Source organism: Neoarius graeffei, chromosome 20 (genome assembly GCF_027579695.1).
Source record: "Neoarius graeffei isolate fNeoGra1 chromosome 20, fNeoGra1.pri, whole genome shotgun sequence".
NCBI lineage: Eukaryota > Metazoa > Chordata > Actinopteri > Siluriformes > Ariidae > Neoarius > Neoarius graeffei.
Window position 1 is genome coordinate 4,037,112 of NC_083588.1, and position 13,920 is coordinate 4,051,031.

Here is a 13,920-nt window from a genome sequence, read left to right on the forward strand (position 1 = left end):
TTGGACTGTGGGGGAAACCGGAGCACCCGGAGGAAACCCACGCGGACACGGGGAGAACATGCAAACTCCGCACAGAAAGGCCCTCGCCGGCCACGGGGCTCGAACCCGGACCTTCTTGCTGTGAGGCGACAGCACTCAACACTACACCACCGTGCAACCCCCCAATGCAAAAGATATTCACAACAATTAAAAATATTTCCAAATGAAGAACTATAGAGGAACTACAACATTGTTTCCTACAACAAATCACACAGTTCTGACATTCTGGGATCAGTTGCAAACGTTTAACGAGTATTTTGCAAAAAAAAAAAAAGTTTTCAAAGGAAACTTCTCACTTTTTCCTACCTATCCTAGAAAATTTGTCGTAAACTTTTGGGATAAACAAATTTATTTTCCCTACCTACCTACCAGGGCGGCACGGTGGTGTAGTGGTTAGCACTGTCGCCTCACAGCAAGAAGGTCCTGGGTTCGAGCCCCGGGGCCGGCGAGGGCCTTTCTGTGCGGAGTTTGCATGTTCTCCCCGTGTCTGCGTGGGTTTCCTCCGGGTGCTCCGGTTTCCCCCACAGTCCAAAGACATGCAGGTTAGGTTAACTGGTGACTCTAAATTGAGCGTAGGTGTGAATGTGAGTGTGAATGGTTGTCTGTGTCTATGTGTCAGCCCTGTGATGACCTGGCGACTTGTCCAGGGTGTACCCCGCCTTTCGCCCGTAGTCATTTGGGATAGGCTCCAGCTCGCCTGCGACCCTGTAGAACAGGATAAAGCGGCTAGAGATAATGAGATGAGACCTACCTACCCTATTTTGAAAACCCAGGAAACAGGAAACACATACTATCGTTCAAAAGTTTGGGGTCACTTTGAAATGTCCTTATTTTTGAAAGAAAAGCACTGTTCTTTTCAATGAAGATCACTTTAAACTAATCAGAAATCCACTCTATACATTGCTAATGTGGTAAATGACTATTCTAGCTGCAAATGTCTGGTTTTTGGTGCAATATCTCCATAGGTGTATAGAGGCCCATTTCCAGCAACTCTCACTCCAGTGTTCTAATGGTACAATGTGTTTGCTCATTGCCTCAGAAGGCTAATGGATGATTAGAAAACCCTTGTACAATCATGTTAGCACAGCTGAAAACAGTTGAGCTCTTTAGAGAAGCTATAAAACTGACCTTCCTTTGAGCAGATTGAGTTTCTGGAGCATCACATTTGTGGGGTCGATTAAATGCTCAAAATGGCCAGAAAAATGTCTTGACTATATTTTCTATTCATTTTACAGCTTATGGTGGTAAATAAAAGTGTGACTTTTCATGGAGAACACAAAATGGTCTTTTGAACTTTTGAACGGTAGTGTATATTATTTTGTTTGGCCTTATAGTTTCAAGAAATTTCATTCCCCGACATGAGGAAACAGAAAAGTTCAATCTGGCAACCCGGTACAGTCGGAACACTCACTCTCCGATTCACTTTCCGGATTCGATTCTTCAGAACCAAGCGATTGAAATGAATCGAACTCTTTAGAATTGATTCATAAGATTTGTTTCTCGGAAATGGAAAGAAACATTTGTAAAAAAAAAAAAATAAAAATCTGATTTTTAAAAAATATCTTTGTTTGGTGTAAAAGCTGCAATGGTTGAACATCATGTTGAGGATAAAAGTTTCAGTTGGAATCAGATTCAGTAAAAACATGAAAATGAGTCAGAAGGGGAAGAAGAAGAGGAAGAGAAAAAGGGGAAAGGAGAAAAGGCGACCACTTTGCGAGAACGTCTGATTCTTTTTTCTTTTCTTCTCGCGAATCGATTCATTCGACACACCGTCTTGAAACGACTCCTTAAAAAAGAACCGATTCGTTTGCGACCGAACCCTCAAATGAGAGAGGAAGCGGCGCGCGCGGGTGTGAGCAGAAGAGCCTCTTTCTGAAGTGCTACTTTGATTTTGTTCTGATTGCATCGTGAGCAGAGCGTGTGTGAGTGAGTGTGTGTGAGTGTGCGAGTGTGTGAACTTCGAAGGGAAAGAAGTGCTTGAGGTTGAGTCTGATAACTAAGAAGGAGTGAAACTTTTTATTTATTTATTTTTCTTGGAGGAATAAAGTCAGGATGTCTGTAAATGATCATCTGGAGGGGATACTGTCAGATTTTGAGGGTGAGTGTTGCACAGGTCATGCAATGAAGACTTAATTTTCATATAACATTTGCATTTGAATGTTGTTATTATTAATTGGTCAGACTGTATCAAGTACTTATTATTTAATTCATTTTGATTTGATCTGTTTGATTTGGGAGGAAATTAATAAACTTCATTCTGTTGAATACATTCCGCCTGCAAAAATACTTCCTGGCAATTAAGTCTTCTGATTTTCTCTCATTAAACTAATAACTGGTGCGAGACGGCATTCATCTGCCTTGTGTGGCCTGTGGTTGAATCCCGATGATAGGGATAGGAACCAATCCCTATGCGCTTGCTCTTGCAAGAGCGAAAACTTTTCATGCTGTTCACACAATTCTGGAGGTCTGCAAAACAACAACAACAAAAGATCAGCTTTCCATGGATCCCCAGCAGAAACACATTCCACCAGCGTGGGACTGTAATTAGCTCCCTGAGCCCATAAACCGGCTCACAGATCTGTCTTCATAAAATTTCAGAACCTTCGGATTAAACACACACACACTCTTGTGCGGAAAAGAGAGAGGAACCTTCCACTAGGAGATTCGTCATGGACCGGCACCCAGCAGGGTTCTCAGAACAATGGGTCTCTCTCAACATTGTAGTGTTTAGACAGGTGCTGATCTGAGGAGGCAAACAAATTCGGTGAAGTCCTTTGAATAAAAGGCGTGACGTACTCATAATTTTATCATTATTATTATTTGTTATGTCTCGGGTCTCGACGAAGCAGAGGCTGGTCTTGGGGGACGGTGAGAATTGTGAGAATTGTTGCTGACATTTCCGTCAGCACCATCGCAATTACCTGACCATGCGATTATGCGATCATGCGCAAGCTGGAACTTCCTCCGAATCGTTTCCCCGTGATAAGCATCTTTCTAGTTTTGCTTGACTTCTCTTCATTGTTTATCATAGCTACTACGTCTGTACAAAATGCACGCAAATTGCCGGTCTTAACCAGGCAAAACGTGAAAGTAGCAACCTTCTACAGAACAAACAAACACCTCAGATGAGCTCTCATACCCCCTGGAGTTGAAATAACATCAAGGAATGCTACTGTGGCCACTGGAGACATGGAGTCTCTGATGCTGGGGGTTAATAGTTATGGTCCTATGAGATGAACGCCTTTTCTTGGTGGGAGCAAAATGTTTGCGTCGTCAAGTCTGAAGACCTCATCGCATCATAGTCCAAAGACGTCATTCTTTTCAGGCACGTTTTATAAATGTTCTGGGGATTCTCCAGTGGTACAACATAATTCAAAGACCATCCGCTGGGATAACTGTAAATTCGTCAAAAAGGACCTACTGTAATGACCACCACTGAGCTTCATGCTGAAAGCTGGACTGCCTTTCTGCATTGGTCAGCAGTCTTCTCACACCCGAACCATGTGATTCGTGGTCAAAGATGCCACAAGAGAGACATTGCATTCTGTCAGTTTCACCTCAAGCCAGGATGAGTGGGGTCACTTTGAACAAGGGGCCAGTGTCCTGGCTCGTGCTCGAGCGAGAACATACAGTGCGCTCGTTCACTCTCGATGGACCGCCCGTGTCTTATACACATGAGTGGAATGTTTTGGATCATGGGAGCTGTATAGTGCGTTTATGTTGGTCTTTGTAGTTGTGGGCCTCGTCAGATGATAAGAATCAAGTCTGCAGACAAGATTTTTGTGGACATTGGCGAGAAACAAGTAGCACTGGTGGTGGATTTTATCCATCAAATCCATCATTGTTTTCTGGACTGAAAAGATTCCACCATATTATACTGTCTCTAAAATGATCAGTAGAAATAACCCCAAGGAGTATTGGATATATCCCATCTTCATTGACATGTTGATAAAGAACTGTGTGAAAAGAGGTTTGGCACCAAGAACAATAAAGCATGGACAACTGTTAAAAAAGGAAGCAGCACCTCCGGTGAGTTAATGAGTTCACAGTTAAACCCGACATACGCTATGATCATGTGACCTCTGACTGATCATGATCAAGCCCTACAATGATTACTCAACAGACGTATATCCAGAAATCCAATTCCATCCAAATACTAATGAAGAAAACCACAACCCTGAGTCTAGAGATGGAGATTTCAGGGGCTGCACTACCAACCTAGTAAGTCCTAAAGGTCAAAGATCATACGCGACTAACCCTGAGGTCCAAAAACATGAAATAACAAAGAGGTTACATAACTGGCTTCCTTGTTTTCCCCCCAGTTCAGTTCATGCATTCCACACCACAAAGTTTTGCGAGACACTGGGGCCCCAGTAAAGCTTGACTAGATCTGAGGTGTGTGTGTGTGAAAGTGTGTGTGTTTATGGCTGGGCTATTGCAGAGGTAATTACGGTAAACTGCCTCTCTTCATCACTATAGACGAGACAAGCTGCCTTCAGTCTCCTGCTTCAAAGTGCAAACCAAGCTGTTGTCTCCACAAGAAAAGTCATAGAGGAGAAAATAAGATTAGCTCGACCTATTTCAGGATTTAGTCAATGATAGTGATTTATGAACACTTCCTGAGTTTCAAAGACCATTGTCTGGTTATCGTACCTTGTATAAACACCTGAATGTGAAGTTCTCAGCAAAGGGCTCTAGCGCTAATCTGCTCATTAGTCCTTCAACCTCTGAACCCATTTACAGCTCTTTGACATGTTTCTCTCCACGTAACATGGAAATGCAGTTTTCCTGTGTTAGCCCATCAGGAAACTCGCAGCAATTTGTCAGAGAGCCAAAAAAAGAGGAAAGAAAAAGTCAAGAGTCTTTTCGAGGATTTAGTGTGTGTGACAGAGTCTTCAAGAGTGTGAAAGTTTTTTGTAGCCCCTGGGGGCGCAAGCGCCTGGCCTTTCTTTTGCATCACCACAGAGCTGAAAATAGCGGCTCGGAATTCGACTTCCAGATGTGCCGGAGCAGAGGTGGTCTCCTGAGCCTTGTACCGAAGGGGTCGTTGGTGTGTACCTGTAAGGAATGCGGTAGGGAGAGATGAGAGGTGCCTCCTACACAAGTTCTGACATGCCCTTCCATGCCTGGCCAACTTTCTGCTCTCTGTTTGTTGGAAGCATCCAGAACTTCCCAGATGCTCACCGTCCATGGAATTGTGGCTATTTTGCATGTTTAGTCGTCGTAAATCAAGCTGACGAGACTTTTTGGAAGACTGGAAGATGTTTTGACACTCAAGATAGGGAATTAATTTGTTCTCTGTGGCCCCTGTGTAAATGTATTACATGCTTTGGTGTCAGTGATGAGAAATGGAAGTGATTACGAATGTCAACTTTCTTGGGGATCGTACAAGTTTATAGCCAGATGTCCACATGCTCCACTTCTGCTTGATTTCCCCAGGATTCTGTCTCCCAGCTCTTCCCTTGGGCAGCCATTAGCTACGCACAAGGCCCTTCCACGTGAAGCCTGCAGCACTTGTACACAAACCAAAGACCTGACTTGATGAACAGTGTGTGTCATAATATAATACCTGGATGATTTTCCAGCCAGGAGGCGGGCGCATGACAAACGTGAGGGAATTTTTTTGATTCTGTCCTTGGGGCATCTTCCGTAAAAGCCGTGCATGACAGCCCAATCCACCATGCTCCGTACTTTGCCGTGTCAGTTTGCCAACATTTAACAGCCTTTGCCGAGAAGCCTCGTATGTCAGGAACCACCATAGGGATTGGATCTGTCTTTCTGCCAACCACAGAGTGATGGGAATCTGCTTTTGCTCACATGCAATTGAACCCACCAGAAGATAGGTCTTACCCCCAGGGTCAAATAAGCTCAGGTCTTTGGAAAGTCTTACAGTGATGTCAGACTCCAGTTGTTCAGCATTCAAACTCATTTAACACACCTGATTCGACTCATTTGTTAATTAGCACAGCTTTTCATGAGCTAAAAAGACCATAAATCTGAAAAAAAAATCTGAAGAACCCTTCTGGCTCTTGTGGCAACTAGAGAGTTGGTCTTCAGCAACTCTGCTATCACGGTGTTGCCAGGTTCCAGTTGTTTAGCTTTGTACCTCATTTAACACACTTGATTCCACTCATTTGCTAATTACCAAGGCTTTCATGGGCTAATTTGGTGTTAATTTGGTGTGTTAGAAGACAGCATAAATACAACTCTGTACACTATTTTAAAAAAGCGTTCCTTGATTGTTCTATGAGGAACCTTTGTGACAACGAGAGAGTGGTTTTTCAGGACTCAGTTGTAACGGTGTTGTCAGATTCCAGTTGGTTAGCGTTCTGTCTCATTTAACACGTCTGGTTCAACTCATTTGCTAATTACCAAGGCTTTTATGAGCTAAATTTGTGGTGTTAAAAGATATACCAAACACAAATCTATTTAAAGCATTATTCAAAAAACAAAAATGGTTTGTCAAGGGTTCTTTGGATAGTTCTTTGATTTTTTTCCTCTTGGACTCTCCTCTGATCGGAAAACCCTTTGTTTTTTGGATTCCCCAAGAGGAACAAACTGAAGAACCCTTAAGGAACTGTTTTATCAAGAAGTGTAGAGATTTGTGTTATCTCCTATCACATCAGATTTAGCTGCTAAAAGCAGCTCGGAAAGCTCAACTTCACCAGACACAGTCATTCCTCGAGGGTTCTTTGGATAGTGAAAGCTTTTTAGCTTTCTAAATGGAGAGAATCATCTCTGTCATGATGTTCTACAAGAGGGACAAACTCTCTTTAAAGCCTGTAGCTCTGAAGTACGAGAGTTAAGCACTCCTTAAACTATGGAATGTGAGATATTTGACACTATGGGAAGTCAAGTTGAGTTTATTTGTATAGCGCTTTTAACAGTAAACATTGTCGCAAAGCAGCTTTACAGAATTTGAACGACTCAAAACATGAGCTAATTTTATCCCTAATCTATTCCCAATGATGAAGCCTGTGGCGACGGTGGCAAGGAAAAACTCCCTCAGACGACATGAGGAAGAAACCTTGAGAGGAACCAGACTCAAAAGGGAACCCATCCTCATTTGGGCAACAACAGACAACATGACTATAACATTAACAGTTTTAACATGAAGTCAGTTTCGTTGATGTTATAAACTCTTCATTGATGGAAACTTGAGTGCAAAACTGTTCATGACAACTGCAGTCCTAAAGTTAGCAAGTCAACTGTAGTCCTCAGCCATAAAAGCATTACTGTAAGTGTCCAGAGCGTCCTCTAGGAGTGACTTTCAACTGTCCACATGGCGCCATCCTCCACAGGAGCAATGCGATGAGACTCCAACAAGATACTGGGCACCAGGATGGATCAGGCAGGTCTGAGGAGCAGAAGAGGTTCAACATCTCGATCCCAGGACCGACATGTAACTCAGAGGGACAGATTTGGGGGGGGGGGGCGAGATGCCATCAATACCAGTTTATCACAGTCCTGCACGTAAAGCACAGTCAGTTCAGAGATGAGTCTCAGTCAAGCGGGCGAAGGCTTACTATGGAGCGGAAAGGGAGAGGAGTCAGAAATTTTGATCAAATCCAGAGATTTTTTTTTCTTTTCTCCATGTGTAAGCAGAGATGATCAGGCCCCTTTGAGAGAGAGTGCAGCCCAGAGCGGCAATGATGGTGCACTTGGCTGCCAGCATAATTATTTCCTGAGTGTTTGACAGGGTGCCAGTAATTACCTGATACCAGCTCCTTTTTATTTTTGGTCGAAAGGGAGTGCAAGTTTACACTTGCATGTGCTACTCTGAGGGAGATCTGTTAGAGGCCTGTTGGGCTGTGAGCCATTTAAGTCTCACACTCTTTTTGAAAAAGCAGTTAGCTCAAGCGGCATGCATTTATCCATCTTTCAGAACATATACAGTATCTTCACCAGGGCTCATTAATGGTGACCTTTGCAGCCCTGAAGGGAATAACAGTGTGTGTAGCCACGACGAACAGACAGACGTGTGTCTGCCAAACAAAAGCATTCCCGCTGCTGGAATCCGATTCGCTCTCCCAGCTGTGTGACTGCTGATGGGCGAGTTCAAACAAAGGGGCTGTGGTTTACTTGCTGTACAGGGGGAGGCTGTGAAATGGGATTTGATTTAGTGATTTGACGGTGGCTCTAATTGGCTATGCACCCTACAGGGAGAAATGGTGCTCCAACTCCGGCAGATAGTGATCCAAATCAGGACTGCTACTCCAGATGGAAGATAGCGCTATAGTGATAGTGGTATGCTTACACAGTGCTGGATAACTGCACCTGAAAAGCCAACACACCTCTACCAGTGAGCCATAAGGGTATTTGGTTTTGTTGTTCTGGATGTAAGCCAGCCAGCAAGAGTAAGAGTGAAAGTCCCAGTGCATCAGCTGTTGACCCATTTCAGCTGTTGCCTTGAGTTGATCTGGTGCCCACGCAAAATATTTCTCGCCACATGCCGTCTGCTGCAGAGATCCCAAGACAATCCTGTTGTCCTCTAAAGGAATTCTGTGTCATGGCGAAAGGCTGGCGTAATCCAAGCCCTGAGCCTGCGACACCACGACGTCCGTGAATTGCCTCTTTGTGCATGAGGAAAGTTCTCTCTTTGCAAAGGGAAAGGCTGGAAAGCCATGTTTGCTCTGGGCTTTGTTTCACAGTTTGTGGGAATGAAAGGATTATTCAGTGTCACCACAATTTGCATGCTCCAGGTGTAAGCTTACCGTTCAGACCCACAGGGGACTTTTCTTCCCTTTCCTTATTCTTCATGTGCCAATTATTTTTATTGTTTACCATTTACAGTCCTGCTCAAATTGTTCAGATGTACCATGTTCATTGAACACCATTTGCTCTGGTCAAGAAACAAGATGACTTCTGCTTTGTTTCAATGACGGTTCATCAGGAATCGTCTCAGCTGCCCCAGGATTAGCGAGGAGATTCCTGACAAAGCACACGCAACATACAGTACTTATTATGTGGCTTAGCACAGCTGTTATTTTTATCTTGGCATGGTTGTGTTGTTGCAGTACTAAAAAAAAAAATAGCACTTTAAGTGTTAGTCTGTGTTCGTTTATTGTGATTTATTCTGAATCTTGCGAAACTAGCATTAATCCTGAACTATCTTTACACGATGATGTCATGCCAGCCTCAAAGCGAGATCAAACAGACCACGTTGTTATTATGGCTCGGCCTTTAACAATGCATCTGACGGAGGAATATTTAGTTCGGCTGTCTGTATAAACAAATCAACCTTGTAGTTGGGGTAAAAAGCATTTGAATGACTCCATGGACATTGCATTCGTTCATTCGGAACGGGAACAGCTTTTTATTTTATTTTTGTGCTTTTCTTGGCACTAAATTAGGAAGTCAGCCTGAACAGAGTTGACCGGGAAGTACATGTATGTTATTCTATTGACTGTTCTCTCAAGTCTGTGTGTACTCTGGAACCTTTGGTGAAGATATAAAAATGGGATTGACATACTGTATGCAGAATTAAATTTGGCGTGATTAAAATATTCTTCAAATGCAGCTGGCCGTTCTCTTTCTTTTTTTCCTGTTGCAATCTTGCTGGGTTTTTTTTGCTAAGCATGCAATGATCCATATTCGCAGCATACCATCTTTAATCTACCTTCTGCTTGCTATGAGTTCCCCAGTAATTAACAATAGACATACATAGGTACATACATACAGGTCATTCGAGATTGTTTATTAAGATTTAGCGCTTCAAGTGCTCCTTTCACCACAGCTGTCTTTTCCCCTCCATCTCTTTATCATCCAGCAAGGGAGTAGTACCATTCAGTAAGGGAGGAATTTTAGACCCAGAAGGAATCTGAAATGATGAGAAAACAAGCAAAGGAGCAATACCAGAGCTATTTTTATATCGAATATTTGTACATTTTCATATTCGTTTTCACTTCAGAATGAAAAAAGTAAATGCAATATACACAGACAAGAGCGGACTGAATATTGTTAGCATGAAAAAAGTCCCGATGTAAACAAATGTTGAGTAAAAAATATCATCAGTGGAAATTTGGAAGTTAAATTTATGATTCACAGTTTGTAGTTCGGGTGGCACGGTGGTGTAGTGGTTAGCGCTGTCGCCTCACAGCAAGAAGGTCCTGGGTTCGAGCCCCGGGGCCGGCGAGGGCCTTTCTGTGTGGAGTTTGCATGTTCTTCCCGTGTCCGCGTGGATTTCCTCCGGGTGCTCCGGTTTCCCCCACAGTCCAAAGACATGCAGGTTAGGTTAACTGGTGACTCTAAATTGAGCGTAGGTGTGAATGTGAGTGTGAATGGTTGTCTGTGTCTATGTGTCAGCCCTGTGATGACCTGGCGACTTGTCCAGGGTGTACCCTGCCTTTCGCCCGTAGTCAGCTGGGATAGGCTCCAGCTTGCCTGCGACCCTGTAGAAGGATAAAGCGGCTACAGATAATGAGATGAGATGAGTTTGTAGTTCCAGAAAACAGTTTATTTGCTGCCAGCATAAAACTGATTTATAACATAAACCGTTTGAACTCCTATTACACAATAAAACTCCAACAAGATCTAAAAGAAACATTGCAGGTATTTATTTGTGCATGTTTTCTTTTGTTTCTCCTTAGCCTTGAAGAGATCCTTTGACATTGATGATGTGGATGAGATCCCTACATTCTCTCCGGCCTCCACAGCCACATCTCCCATCAGCCCCAGCTCCATCCTCAATAAAGCCAATGAGGTGCGGAGTCCAGGCGGTCTCGTGTCCCCTACTTACCGCTCAAGGATCAGTCTCAGCTCCAGTCCTGCTCAGAGCCCAGCCATAAAGAATAGGATGGTGTCTAGTCTGTCCTTTAATCGAGGTACCATGGGAAAACCCACTATCACCTCGAACACTGGGATCAATCGTGCCTCCTCCTTCCAGAACAAATTCAACCCAAATGGCTTCAATTCATCTTCTGGTCCTGGTAGTGATAATGACAGCCTTCACAGTTCCTCTTCCAGTCTTGAGTACCAAGCCTCTTCCAAAATGAGCTCCTACACAAGCCCTCCACAGAGCCCCATGGGAGTAGGTGGGTACAAAGCCCAGTGCTTGGGCAGTCCTGCCTTAAAAAAGTTCTCATCCCATGGGAACATGTTCCATTCGGAGCTGGAGGGTCCTCTGGTGATCCCCACAGAGCCATTAGGAATCAGCCATGGCTCTATGCCCTCACTGGACCTCCAGATGGCCGAGAGTGGAGGAACGAGGCGTGTAGTTTCCCCAGGAACAAGATACCCCAGCTCTGCTGTTACCTGGAATGCATATCGTCTCCAGAACAGTGACAACATTGGGAAAGATTCATCCATCAACCACCAGCCCCATAAAACCAAAGAACCTGCACGGCTCAACAAATTCCCTCTTGATCTCGACAACCTTGTGGTCAAACCCCAGACAGAGGGCCCTGTGCCACCTAAACCTCCAGCAAGGTTTCACCCAATGTCCACCAGCCCTACCATATCTGAAAGCACCTCTGCTTCCGTCAGTAGCTTAGACAGCGCGGATCTACCCGTGGTTCACTCCTCCGCCATGGAGAAACGAGAGCTGGACACTCCTCCAGGAGCCATCCCAGTGCCAAACATAAGTGAGTCCCCTGTCCTGCTGTCTCCTGCCCAGACCCCTCGCTTTAACCTGGTTTCTCAGCCTCAGATGGTCCAGATTGCTCCTGCAACATCCCCTCCACCCACACGGGAGAACATCAGCAGCAGCCCTGCACAAAATGAGCCACAGGCCAAAGACAGTGTGGGTTCCATTCTTCAGAGGATTGCCTCTTTCTCCAGAGGGGAGGTTAAAGCACCAAAGCCCCACCCAAGCTCTGTCATCCCCCACAGCAATGGGATCAAGAGAGAGTCCCCACCAGGACAATGCAAAGAGCTCAAGAGATCAGAAGGTATGCTTTGTTTGTGCTCGTGTTATCTAAAGCAGATATGCTTACTGACCACGTCCATTCGATGTATTCTCTCAAGAAGGCAACTAGAAACTAACAATGAATAAAAGCGAGTTTGGGTTGACTAAATCTTGTTTTTTTCATCATACTTCCAATCCTTATTTTCACCAAAGTTTGGTTGAAGTACTTTTTAAATGACATGTTTATTTAACCTTCACACAGTACAAACGCTGTTCTCAGAACCTGCACTTCGTATTTACTTAAAGGGTGAAATATTTCCTTCGTACAGAATACCATTAGTTAAATCAACAAACCTGTATAGGTCTAGAAGTAGGGCCTCAAGTGTTGCTTTCACCACAGCAGTCTTTTGCCATCCATCTCTTTACCATCCAAGAAGGGAATCGGAAAAATAATAAGTGTGAGGCAAAGAGAAAGAGATGAATTCCTGGCATATCAACAAATAGGCAAGTGCGAACAGTGATAAGGAGTGTTGGGAGGCCTGTCATCACTGTCGGTCCTGGACAGAGAACCCTGTCAGCCACAGCAAAGCAGAATCCCGCCATAGGCTGTTGAGTCAGGGCTGTTTATGGAACAGACTCTCAGGTGTGCAGCCTGAGCCTCGCCATGACCCACATCCCCACTCAGCATGGGGATCTGCAAGAACCCCAAAAACGTCCATTGGAAGAATCAGCACTGTAATTTACTGGCTTTGTGGTCTGACTGACAGAAATGTGTTGTCCGTTTGAGACTCGGTCCGTGGTCTGAGGAACATCAAAGGAAGCGGAGTAGAGACATAGTGGCCGAGTGTTCAAAATTACAGTCTTGGCAGAATCCCTTGGGTTAGGACATCTGGGTCTTTTGAAAAGCCGCTGATGAAAACAAGATGCGCTGACAAAGAGCAACATCATGAAACTTGGAAAAAGGCAAAGTTAGCGTTAATAAAGGCAGCGGTGAGAGCTTGCTCGGGTTATCGAGTACTTGAACAGCGTGGGAGGTTTGGTTTTGCTTGAGGTTTGTTGAAAATGGGATGAGACAATGAGAATTGGGAGGGTAGAGAAGGATGCAAGATCATTTGCCACAGAACGAGGAGGAAATGTGCTTCTTTCCCACATGGTATGTGTTTTCCTTTCTCATTTTGTTTGCTCCCTCCCTCCTCCCTTCCAGGAATAGGAGGCACAGGGTGTTTTCTTGAATCTATACGAGTGCCTGGCACTATGTTCAATAGCCCCAGTCCCTCCATATGCAGTTTATCTTGCAACATCTTCTAGTATTAGATGAACACTGAGGCAGTTTTTTTTTTTTAGGCAGAGTTACTTTGACATATTTAGCCTCGTGACATGCCTTCGTTTGCACAGGATGATTTATCGTTTTCAAAAGAAGGTAAGGGGAGGGGTTTAGACACGGCTGTCCCTAGACTGTGGTCAGGTTACGGGTGGGCATTTTCTTGTCCTGACTCTGAGTCTGAAACAATCTCAGATGTCAGTGATGTGTACCACATGCTCTGGGTCATGTGTTTTCCGAGCCTTTGCTCTGTGGTATCTTTGGTTTTCCTCTTCGGCTTAAATATCTGGCCATGCAACGCAAACAGATGTTCTGGTGCACCAAAGGGAAAATGCCACATCTTGTTCTTCCATGATTTGATTGATATTTTTTAAAAAAATACATAACCGCTTACACCCATTGTTTAGCAGCATGCAGTGATGTTCCTCGACTTCCTGTGATAACATGGAAAAACAGATCATTCATTCCCCATGCCACCCCTGACAGTGTAAACTCTGAGATAGTGCAGTTATCTGCTCTGTCATGCAGAGGTCTGTGGAAATCCTGAAACAGCTGCTCAAACCTCATCATGATGATCATACTGGGCTTTCCGGTCTCGCTTTTCAGAGTACATGCTCTGATAGGTTTGCTAATTACCCCACTGTTGGTCGCTGACAATAAGAGACAGTTTACAGGTTTTTGAGAGGATCTGATCGAGCCATTTAGGATTTATAAA

At 44.2% G+C, this 13,920-nt stretch overlaps 1 protein-coding gene across 1 annotated transcript in view; it reads left to right on the top strand.

Annotated features, from left to right (window-relative positions):
* The first annotated feature begins 1,884 nt into the window (after positions 1–1,884).
* septin12 (septin 12) overlaps positions 1,885–13,920 on the top strand; it is a 123,571-nt gene continuing 111,535 nt past the window's right edge. The window contains exons 1-2 of the mRNA XM_060901134.1: positions 1,885–2,137; positions 10,629–11,927. Coding sequence (XP_060757117.1) covers positions 2,092–2,137; positions 10,629–11,927 — 1,345 coding nt within the window. The 5' untranslated portion in view covers positions 1,885–2,091. The remainder of the gene's footprint in view (positions 2,138–10,628; positions 11,928–13,920) is intronic.